The sequence below is a fragment of the Cnephaeus nilssonii genome (assembly GCF_951640355.1).
Source record: "Cnephaeus nilssonii genome assembly, chromosome: 8".
NCBI lineage: Eukaryota > Metazoa > Chordata > Mammalia > Chiroptera > Vespertilionidae > Cnephaeus > Cnephaeus nilssonii.
The window spans coordinates 95,129,986-95,142,162 of record NC_137079.1 but is presented as its reverse complement, the minus strand read 5'-3'; the positions used below and the strand labels follow the sequence as shown (position 1 = coordinate 95,142,162).

General features: G+C 41.9%; 1 protein-coding gene across 4 annotated transcripts in view; it reads right to left on the bottom strand.

The window, feature by feature from the left end:
* The window catches only part of MIPEP (mitochondrial intermediate peptidase), a 230,656-nt gene extending 218,881 nt beyond the window's left edge, over positions 1 to 11,775 (bottom strand). For 3 of the 4 annotated variants that reach the window (XM_079778651.1, XM_079778652.1, XM_079778653.1), the window contains exons 1-3: positions 11,531 to 11,775; positions 7,897 to 8,070; positions 1,936 to 2,024 (exon numbers count right to left, since the gene is read on the bottom strand). In XM_079778651.1, the coding sequence (XP_079634777.1) occupies positions 1,936 to 2,024; positions 7,897 to 8,070; positions 11,531 to 11,716 (449 nt within the window). In that variant the 5' untranslated portion in view covers positions 11,717 to 11,775. Of the gene's footprint in view, positions 1 to 1,935; positions 2,025 to 7,896; positions 8,071 to 11,530 lie in introns of those variants that run through there. The other variant, XM_079778654.1, reaches the window with a different exon arrangement.
* Between the last annotated feature and the right edge of the window lie 402 nt (positions 11,776 to 12,177).

Here is a 12,177-nt window from a genome sequence, read left to right as displayed (position 1 = left end):
CAATTTGATTTTCAAGGCAATAACAAAAAATGACATATCTTGTCCCAAAGAGATCCCACAATGCTCAGTGGGGAAAGCAGCATCAGCACATCCTGAAGCGTCAGGTCCTCCAGGAAGCCTTGTTGAACTGGAGAAGTCACCTACACACTCGCCCTCCTCATCATCCAGATTCTGCTTTGTGGAGGTCTTCCCGGGCTGACTGGCCCTGATTATTTGGTTTTGAATTCATGCCAGGTGAGCACAGTGCCCTCAGTAGCTTTAGACACTTTCTGGCTTTCTGGCCTGGCATCATGCACCTGAGTGTTTTTTAATACGGCACTGTCCACCTCCAAGTTATTTTAACAAGCTGCTTGGAGCTCTCAGAGATGGCTTACAATATTTAAATTTACCTCAAAATAACTTTAAATAAGTCACTTCATTATAGTCTCAGCCTGCCTCCCAGATAGTTTTATTAGCTCTCTAGACATGTCTAATTCCAAATCCACAGGAACTACAAGGTTACTGTGTAGAGATAATGTTGGCTTCTTGCCCTGTGGTCCAGAGCCATCAACAGTTTAATTACATGACAGTCTAAACCAGTGATGGCGAACCTATGACACACGTGTCAGCACTGACACGCGTAGCCATTTCTGATGACACGCGGCCGCATGCCGAGGATGAAACATTTGCTGCTCCTGAGGATGAAACATTTGCGACTAGAGTCTTGGAGTTAGTTTTTTCCTCAAAGTGACACACTACCCGAGTTATGCTCAGTATTTTGGCGAAGTTTGACACACCAAGCTCAAAAGGTTGCCCATCACTGGTCTAAACTCCAACTGAACAGTGAAATACTAAAAAAAAAACTGACTTAATATAACTAATGATAATAAGGATATTGGAGGTTTGCTATGTTCCTGACACTTTTATGAGCACTTTTATTATTTTACTAGAGGCCTGGTGCACGAAATTCGTGCACAGTGGGGGGGGGGGGAGGTGTCCCTCAGCCCAGCCTGCACGCTCTCGAATCTGGGACCCCTTGAGGGATGTCCGACCGCCCGTTTAGGCCCGATTCCACTGGTATGGGGCCTAAACGGGCAGTCGGACATCCCTCTCACAATCCAGGACTGCTGGCTCCCAACCGCTCACCTGCCTCTGCCTGATTGCCCCTAACCGCTTCTGACTGCCAGCCTGATCACCCCCTAGCCACTCCCCTGCCAGCGTGGTCGATGCCTAACTGCTCCCCGGCCGGCCCGATTGCCCCTAACTGCCCTCCCCTGCTGGCCTGGTCACCCCTAACTGCCCTACTCTGCTGGCCCGGTCACCCCTAACTTCCCTCCCTGCTGGCCTGATCACCCACAACTGCCCTCCTCTGCTGGCCCGGTCACCCCTAACTGCCCTCTCTGCTGGCCTGATCACCCACAACTGCCCTCCCCTGCAGGCCTGGTCTCCCCCAACTGCCCTCCCCTGCAGGCCTGGGTCCCCCCCAACTGCCCTCCCTTGCTGGCCTGGTCACCTCCAACTGCCCTCCTCTGGTGGCCTGGTCACCTCCAACTGCCCTCCCCTGTAGACAATCTTGTGGTGGCCATCTTGTGTCCACATGGGGGCAGCCATCTTGTGTCTTGGAGTGATGGTCAATTTGCATATTACTCTTTTATTAGATAGGATTTTCATCACAACCCTCAGAGGCAAATCATTTTATTTCCCCATTTACAAACAAGAAAACTAAATGACAAGTAACTAGCCTAAAGTCACACTGTTTGTGCAGGGAAGATGAGAGCAGTTGCCTGGCCCCTGGGCCCACCCCATTGCCCATCACCCTTGGCAGCTGTGCAATATTCACAACATACTATCCCCCACCCTGCTAGGGAGGGACAAGCCCCATGTATACATTTCCTAGAGCACAAATCCAAAAAACTACGTCACCCAATACTGTAACAAAGGGGGAAGAGAACATACTTTTCTACCACGGTGCCAATACTTCTACAAGCTTCTTCTGCTGCCTCTCTGAATGCTGGCTCAGGGTGAGCAATTTTCACAAAATCAGCCTAATGAAGAGAAAAAACAAAACCAAAAGGGAATTTGATGGGAAGCTTTCTTCCAAGATCTAAGGGGAAAATGAAAAACCTAGTTTTAAATGTGCCATTTGGCTTGACCTATGCATTTCTATTACTGAAATTTTCCTAACTAGTAGGGCAAAGCAGCTTCTTTCTGAACATTATTCTGTTATTCCTTGGAACCAAGCTTGTTTCAGCCCAAAGATTTTAATATTTTTACTAACTTTCTTTTAGAAAAGTCTTTCTCTTTCTAATATAAATACATACCAACTGAATTCTTCCCAATTCTACAGTTCAAACAAGCAGATTCTTGTTCATATATTCTAAGACTTCCTAATTAAACTCATCTACAATATAGTTCTCACATGTTAACCTCGATTCAGAGAACAACTCCTAGAGACTTTTCTTTTTTCCTTTTTTTAATTGACACATAATACAGTTTCAAGACTGATTTAACTACATTCTAGCCTTTGTGCAGAAAACAAAGGCATATTCTTTCTTTATAGCCCTTATAGTAAGTATGAAATCCTAGACCTAATCTAAAGAGCACACAGCTACCACTGCTGAAGGGCTTCTATATTGACCTTAGAATCAAACTGAGGTAGAATTATTTTTTTAATAAAAAATCATGTAAAAGAGATTTTACTTTTCATGTTAATTTCAGTACATTGCAAAAAAAAGCAGGAATAAAACAAAATACTACATTATTTTTCCTTTATCCTCAAAGAAGACATGTATGACGTATAACAAAATAAGATCACAAGTAAAATTTCCTAATTTTATTATTAAATACTTTTTAACAAAAAACATTTAAATCCATAGTTATATACAACTTTTGATGAAATAATAACAGTATTAAAGCACCTGAAAACGGTGCTATGTAAAATTAACAATATATTGTATAAATTGTCAATTTAAATGTTGCGGAATTTATAATTGATATTAAACTTAAAACACTAGCATACATCTAAAAACTCATTTGTAGTAGTGATGAGAGAAACAATACTGTTACACAGCAAGGGTATTAAAAAAGAAAAATAAAGCAAAATGACCACTTGGTAGAAAATACAGTTTTTAAAATCATTGTCTTATAACGGTATTAAATTTACTGGCAGGTAAAATCTTAAAAATTCAAAAAGAAAGAACATTCTTTGAAATTTTTCCCCAAAGACATTTATTAGTTTTTAATGTGTTATTAGACTTCATAAATATAAAAACCTTCACAAATAGGACAAGCTATGGGGCAGAGAAGCTAAAATCTTTTAACGAAGAGCAAAAGCAAAAAGGTGGAAAAAGACCTAGAACACTGCTTAATTAAGAAGAAGGCAAAGACAACAAATAAACAGTGAGTCCTGGGATTTTTACATCAAAAGCCAATAGTCTATTACACATTGTGAAAATCACTGACACTTTCTTTTTCAGATTTTAGTGATATAATTCAGCAGGGAAGGGAGACCTCCTTTTTGGCAATACATCTCATATAATTTACATCATTCAAAGCACTAGCATACACTTACTAAAGGAACAGAAAGAACCAAGATCCATTAAAACTGAGACCTGACAACCAGGGGCTCACGACGTATCTCACTTCACTCCTGAAAAAAAACCCTGCAAAATATTTTATAAACTTCCTTAAAACTAGGAAGTTTACTGTGATTGTATGATGATCTGAAAGGTGTTACTGCTCAATTTAGATGTATGGGAAAATAATTTCAGGGGGAAAAAAATGAAGAAGGTTTATATTGGGTGAAAGAAGTCAACCTCAAAAGGCATATATGATTCCAATTACCTGACATTTTAGAAAAGACAAAATATAAAGATGTAGAACAGTAGTTGCCAGGGGTAAGAGGTGGGGGTGATGATGTAATTATTAAAGGGAGCTTTTTTGGAGTGACAGAATATTTTCATACTCTGTGGTGGTGGCTACATGAAAAATGAGTTAAATTCATAGAACTGTACCACCCTCCCCTCAAGAAGTCAATTTTACTATATGATAATTTTTACAATAAATAAATAAATACTTTTTTAAATTATGGGAAGGCTAACCAACTTTCCAACCTCTCCAGGTAAGGTTTCATCAGATCTAAGCAGCCAGCCAGCCCCCAGGAGGGTATAGAACAGCAGGTAAGAACATGAGCTCTTCAACCAGACTAGCTGGACTCAAAGTCCAACTTCTTACTGGCTAGTTGACCTTGGACACATCATTTAACCTCTTAGTGCCTTTCTTTCCTCATCTGAAAATTAGATATGGTGAGAAGGTTAAATCAATTAATCCAGGTAAAGTGGTTATCACAGGCTGGTGCTTAGTGAGATTTAAAAACAAGTTAACACTATAATGCTCCATGAGGTCAGAGATTGGTTCTGTCTTAATCATGACTGTATTTCTAGTGCCTATTACAAAGCCTGGCTCAATGTTAAGTGAATGTGAAGAAAGAGCTATATACAAACCAATACCAAGTAGACAGCAGCATGAGTGATCACGATTTTGCATCATGTACACCACTATAATCACCTTCATATATATGACTAATCAAGACATGATTCTCGCCGAAACCGGTTTGGCTCAGTGGATAGAGCGTCGGCCTGCGGACTGAAGGGTCCCGGGTTCGATTCCGGTCAAGGGCATGTACCTTGGTTGCAGGCACATCCCCAGTGGGGGGTGTGCGGGAGGCAGCTGATTGATGTTTCTCTCTCATCAATGTTTCTGGCTCTCTGTCCCTCTCCCTTCCTCTCTGTAAAAAATCAATAAAATATATTAAAAAAAAAAAAAAGACATGATTCTCTTGGGCTGACAAAATCATGCCTTCTGCTCAGCAATGGGTTTTGTGCTTAAAGAAACCTAGGTACACTTCTATTTCAACTTCAAAATATTAAGAAAAAAAATTTTAATATAATCAGTTTGATGTTAAAACCTTACTTTTAATTACAAAATTCATTCCTTAAAAGGTTTATAAAAACTGTTTTTTATAAGATTAATTTTATTGTAAACAAACAGATAAATTTTTATTAAAATTTTGGTAGAAGTTTTCATAAAGAATGAGTCTTGGTCATGGAAGATGGCAATGTAGGTAAATATGGTACTTGCCTCCTCCTACAACCACATCAAAATTACAACTAAACTACAGAACAAACATCACTCAGAACCGCCTAAAATCTGGTTGAGTGAAGTCCTACAACTAGGGAATTAAAGAAGCCACATCAAGACTGGTAAGAAGGGTGAAGGCATGGAATGGGCTGGTCCCAAACACGTGTGGCAGTTTTTTAATTGGGAGGGATATCTTGGCTGCAGAGGTTCCCTCTGAGGACTAGGGGTCCCAGCCCCACACCAGACCCTTCAGCCCAGGTATCCAGTGCCTGAAAGAGAAGTCCCCATATCTTCAGGCTGTGAAAACCAGCAAGGTTTTTGGCTGAGAAAGACGGAGGCTGCTGGAATCCCAGCCAGTCCTATAAAAGGTCCTGTGCACAGACTTACTCGGACTCACTCCCTCTGAGCTCCAGCACTGGGGCAACAGCTTGAAAGGAACCAGGGACATATGGGGAGGAACTACATTGTCTGGCATCAGGACAACAGCTGGTGGGGCAGCTTTCTCCCAGACAAAAGTGCTAGAAGAGGCCATTGTTCGTTTGCTGAATTCTCCCCCCACACAGAGCCCACAGGCAGGCACCATACCTAAGACTCCATTAGCCTGGCTCACACTGTTTGCCCAACCCTGGTGATTCCCTGAGACCCCATCCCACCCAATTTTCAGGCCCACCCAAGCTGTGTCCAGTGGCTTTTACATATGACTGGTTCACAGCTTGACCTCTCCTGGGAACCTTCAAGCCCAACACAAGTACCAGACATCTGCAGATCACTGTAGCTTGTGCCGGATGCCCCCAGGCAGGGCACAGGCAGTAGCTGACTTTGCATCTCCCAGGAGGCCCCAGAGCCAGTGCACCTGGTGGTCAGCTTCAGACCACATCAGATTATAACCCTACCACCTCCATGAATGACACAATCAAAGTCTCACTGAAGCAAGTCCTGCTCCATAGGGTCAGCTCATGCACAGCAGCTCTTCCACTGTAGGTGCAGCCAACTAACTGGTCTGGATGTCAATCCCTTCCAGCAATCAAGGCTCAACTACAACAGGACAGTGTACACAGCCTACGCAGGGGTGCACCTGGAGTGCCCAGCTCAAGTGACTGGGGAAGCTGAGCCACTGGGCACTCTACCAAGTCCAGAAGACATAGCAGCTCTACTTAATACACAGAACCAAATACAGGGAAACAGCCAAAATGCCAAGACGAAGAAACATGTCGCAAATGAAAAAAACACACACAGAAAACAACTCCAGAGAAAGAATGAAATGAAATGGAAGCAAGCAAATTACCAGATGCAGAGTTCAAAACAATGTTTATAAGGATGCTCAAGGAACTTACTGAGAACTTCAAGAGCTTCGAGATCTTTAAGGACCTTAGTGAGAACTTCAAGAAACTTAGTGAGCACATCAACAACATAAAAAAGGGCCAGTCAGAAATTAAACATACACAAACTGAAATGAAGAATAATTTACAGGGAATCAGCAGTAGAGTAGAGGACGCCGAGAATCAAATCAGCAATTTGGAATATGAGGAAGCAAAAAAAGAAATACCCAATCAGAACAGCAAAAAGAGAAAAGAATCCAAAAATATGAAAATAGTATAAGGAGCCTCTGGGACAACTTCAAGCATACCAACATTCACATCATGGGGTGCCAAAGGAAGAGAGAGAACAAGAAATTGAAAATCTATTTGAAAAAATAATGACAGAAAACTTCCCTTACCTGGTGAAAGAAACAGACATACAAGTCAAAGAAGCACACAGAGTCCCAACAAGATGAATCCAAAGAGGCTGACACCACGATACATCATTATTAAAATGCAAAAGGTTAAAGATAAACAGACAATCTTAAAGGCAGCAAGAGAAAAGCAGCAAGGGAGTGCCCATAAGATGTCAGCTGATTTCTCAATAGAAACTTTGCAGGCCAGAGTGAGTGGCAAGAAATATTCAAAGTGATAAAAACCAAAGACCTATAACCAAGATTACTCTACCCAGCAAAGCTATCATTTAGAATTAAAGGTCAGATAAAGACAAGAAAAAGCTAAAGGAATTCATCACCACCAAACCAGTATTACATGAAGTATTAAAGACTTCTTTAAGAAGAAGAAAAAAAAGATACAAAATATAGACAATAAAATGGCAATAAATATATACCTATCAACAATTGAATCTAAAAATCCAAAATAAACAAGCAGAACAGAAACAGACTCATAGAAAGAGAGAACATTTTGATGGCTGCTAGATGGGAGGGAGAGTAGAAGGAAGGGTGAAGAAGGTAAAGGGATTAAGGAGTACAAATACAAATTAGTTATATTGTAGTCTTGGGGATATAAAACATAGCAGAGAGAATATAGTCAATAATATTCAAATAACTATGTATGGTGTCAGATAGGTATGAGATTTTTCAGGATGATCACTTAAGCTAATCACTGGGGTATACACCTGAAACTAATATAATATCTATGTCAACTGTAATTGAAAAAAATTTTTAAATGGTTTTAAAAAAAGAATCTTGGTCATACAAAAAAAACTTTGACATATGAGTGATCATTCTTTTATTACATATTACATGTATATTTTCTTAAATATACATGTTAAATTACAAGTTCTAAATATCACAATTTCCTACACATTTCCCCATTTTTAATGACATACTTCACTATAACAAATTACACATAACAGCTGTCAAATAGTTCAGACATTTTTAACCTTGCAGTCTTATATTAAACCTAATAAACTTTGAATTTTAGAAAGGGATTTACAAGTCTTAACACCAAATCTTACCAAGTCAGCCACCCTGCACAAGGCATCAGAGAGCTCGTCAAAGATGAGCACAGTCTGTGGCCCAGGTGGAGTGGAACATGCACGCGCCACCAGCAAATCTGTCTTTCTCAAGGCGTTTTCCTGTGCAATACGAAATCCTTCTGGGGCACTGAGCTCAGGAACTCCAAAAAGACCCTGAAATTCAACGAATATTTCCAATTTATTACCAAAAATATTACTTTTTGGTATGTATAAATACTATTTTTCATAAAGAAAATCTTGGGTTTTGTTGGTCTATTATATGATTACTAGAGGCCCGGTGCACCAGAGTGGGGGTCCCTCAGCCCAGCCTGCACCTTCTCCAATGTGAGATCCCTCAGAGGTTGTTCGACTGCCGGTTTAGGCCCAATCCCTGCGGGACCATGCCTAAACTGGCAGTCAGACATCCCTCTCGCAATCTGGGACACCTGGTTCCTAACGGCTCACCTGCCTGCTTGCCTGATTGCCCCAAACCACTCTGCCTTCCTGCCTGATTGCCCCTAATCCCTCTGCCTCAGCCCCTGCCACCATGGCTTTGTCTGGAAGGAGGACCGGACGCCTGGAAGATGTCTGGTCGACCCGGTCTAATTAGCATATTACCTTTTTATTAGTATAGATCCGTGGTCGGCAAACTGTGGCTCGTGAGCCACATGCGGCTCTTTGGCCCCTTGAGTGTGGCTCTTGCACAAAATACCACGGCCTGGGCGAGTCTATTTTGAAGAAGTGGAGTTAGAAGTTTAAGTTTAAAAAATTTGGCTCTCAAAAGAAATTTCAATCGTTGTACTGTTGATATTTGGCTCTGTTGACTAATGAGTTTGCCGACCACTGGTATAGATTATATCTGCGATCACAGAATCACTTTCACATTCTTCCATGTTTTAAGAGTGTTTTTCTTCATTTTTAAATTATTTATAAAAATATCAATTAAAATATGGGTTGAAAATCAAGCTATGCCACTACTACGGAATCTAACTAATAAAGTGGTTACAAAAATCAAATGAGATAATACATGTTAAAAACAAAACAAAACATTTTAAGAGTACCTGGCATACAGATAAGATATGATAGATGTTAGCTATAGTCATTACTAGCTGTGTGATTTGGCCAGCTTCTTTCTCCTCCTAGGCCTAAATTTTCTCTTTAAGCACAATGGGGATGACAATACATATCTCACAGCATGCATACAGGTACTAGGTTAGAAAAAATATATAAGTCCTTTAAACACTGTCTGGCATCTAGTGAGGTCCAGTACAGAACCCCAATTATTCCACAATTATAAATTAGGGACAATGAGTTGATTAATCAAGCACACAGATATTTCAGAAAGACTTAATAATCATGTTAAACCAAGTCATAGGCTGAAACTTGCAGCAAATTTTATAGTTTCCAAAAGCATTTAAATATCTTTATAAAGACAAAAATCACTAATGTAATGGGAACAATCTTATTTTTGGACCAGTTCAACCACACTTATTTTAGCACTCAGGAAAGCAGGGGGGGAAAGCACACATCTACTTTATCTACTTCATGCCTAACAGTGAACTGTGTACTTTATACAAGTCTCTCACTTAAATGACACAATTCCAGAGCAGGAACTACCACTAACTGTTTACAGATAAGGAGACAGACTTAAGAGGTGAAGAAAAAGGTTGAGGTCACTAATTAATTTTGGGAAAATCAGAAGTTGAATGGGTTCCCCCCTACTCCTCTAAAGCCCACACTTTCTCCATACTTCTGTATAGCAATTCATCTGTTCGAAAGTCTTCTCTCCATAGAAGTCAAGCTCTAGAGGTAGAGCCCTGCCCTTCATCATTTTAACCAGCTGCCCAACATAGTGCCTAAAACACAGGGAACTGGAATGAATCAAGTTAATGGAGCACCTGCTGAACTTTGTAAATTAACTCTGTAGATGCTTAACATGACGATTTTGGGAAATAACAGGAGGTAAAACTTTCAGGCCTGGTAAGGCCCACTGTTTCTGTAAGAAAGCAGTTAAGTTGTTGACCTCTCTTCAAATGATACTAAGAAATTAAAGAAAATGAAAATAGTTGGAGGCAGAGTAGAATGAGAACCTTATATAAACTTTATCTTTATACTGATTTCATCTGAGTCAAGCACAGGCTAGTTCTACTTCCATGTACACCTCTTCATGCTACCCTTGGGAATTCTGAATCTCAGACTCTAAGTTATGGCAGTGGTCGGCAAACTCATTAGTCAACAGAGCCAAATATCAACCGTACAACGACTGAAATTTCTTTTGAGAGCCAAAAACCGACTTCTGTGCATGGGCCACAAAGTTTCAATCGCACTGTACGTGCGCACCCACACGTGGTATTTTGTGGAAGAGCCACACTCAAGGGGCCAAAGAGCCGCATGTGTCTCGCGAGCCACAGTTTGCCGACCACTGAGTTATGGTAATACAAAAAAACTAAACAAACTTTTTTTTCAGTCAAAAACTAATTCATAAATTTGAATATCTGGTTTCAGTACTTAAAACCATGAGGTACAAAAGAAAACAAAGCTAAAATTTGTTCTATTTCATCCACCCCCAAATCAACCTTATGCTTCACGTCTTTCTGCTCAGAACTTACAGGTAGTTCTCCACACACCAATTGTTAACATCAACATTTTTATTTTCTTGTATGGAAGTTAGTGTGGCACATTTCATGCAAAAATATGAAAATAGACAAAGCTAATTAAGGAGATAAAATAAAATAAAAACATCACTAAATTTACTGCAACAATATTCTAGACTCCACTTTGTATAAAAGTTAATGGCATAATAAAGAAATAATAAAGGTAAAAGTAAAACCTAAAACTGACAAAATCCACAAAAGTAAAGTAAGTAGAACAGGCATCAGGTAAGTCCCTTTAAACCCTGCCTTCCATTCACCTTTAATTGAGCCATTCAACAAATATTATTGACTACTGAAGCCAGACACCATGCTGGGCAGCAGGGATACAGAAATTAATAGAAACCAAAGAATTCGGTCAGTAATTTCCCGAAGGAAGAAATCAATGTGAACAACTCCACGGCACCATGGGAAATTAACTTCTTTTCAACTGCTTTTTTTTTTTTTGACCCAAACACACACACCCACACACCCACACACCCACAGAACAACAAGAGAGCCCAAAACTTTGAGAAGAGTTAATGGAATTTCATGCATCAATTACTCATGACGGAACTGAAGGCATGTGTGTCCTACCCAATGTGGACTCACAGGGCGAGGCCTCTCGGGCACAGGTGTAGGGTTGGAGCAAAAGTGAATTTAGTGTGGGCTGGGCTCGGTGTGGGGAGAGGATGGCACCGGAGGGGCGGAATTCACCTGCAAGATGAACTATTTTAACTTCCCGTGGAGCAGGGGGCTCACCCAGAGGTAGGTCCCAGGACCCAAACTTTGGTGAGGGGACCACTAAACACCGCCGCCCCCTCTAATCCAGACCCTAGGAGAGGTGACCAGCAGGTCGCCAAGCGCGCAAACAATTTCCGGTGTCACGTGGGTTCTCCGCCCATCTCCTCCCGACCCCGCCACATGTGTCCTCCTCCGCTCCCCGCGGGGAAGAGGGCCAGCTTCTCCCAGTGAACAAGGCGGGCCCGCGCCGCGCCGCTCACCCGGCGCTCTCCCAAGTCCAGGCGGAAGCCCTGCGGCTTGACATTGAAGGCGGCACCCACTGGAGACCAGCCGGTGCTGACCCTTCGGGCCCGGGGCCCGACTCCGAAGCCTCCCAGGCGCGATCGCCCGGGCAGCAGAGCCGCTGCCCGGGCGGTAAGGCCGCCCAACCTTCTGGTGCGCAGCATCGCGTCCCGGAGCGTCCCCTACCCGCGCCGCGTTTCCTAGGCAGCGGCCCTACGCTGGTCACGTGAGACCCTCACTTTCCAGTCCGAGAGCTGGGCTCTCAGGACGTGGTCACGTCTGCGTCGTCAAGGCAAGAGCGTCGCCTCGCTGCCTTCTCGGCGGCGGCTGCGGTCTTGCGCCCCCGTGTGCCTAGAGTCAGGAACGACCACGGTTTAGGCTTCCACCAAGTAGCCTGCTCAAGAGGGCCAAGTCACGTTACAGAATGAACTTTTCCAGGAGTGGCAGTAAACACCCAGAGAAGGAAGCCTGGGCGTCTGAGGGTCTTCATGAGATGTTTCAAACTCCTCTCGAAAAGATAGTTCAAATTAAATATACGGTGTGACTTCACATCAGAGCTATGGTTGTGTGGAACCAAGTAAATTAACTACCAGTGAAATTTCACCTACGTTAAATTGGAAAATTA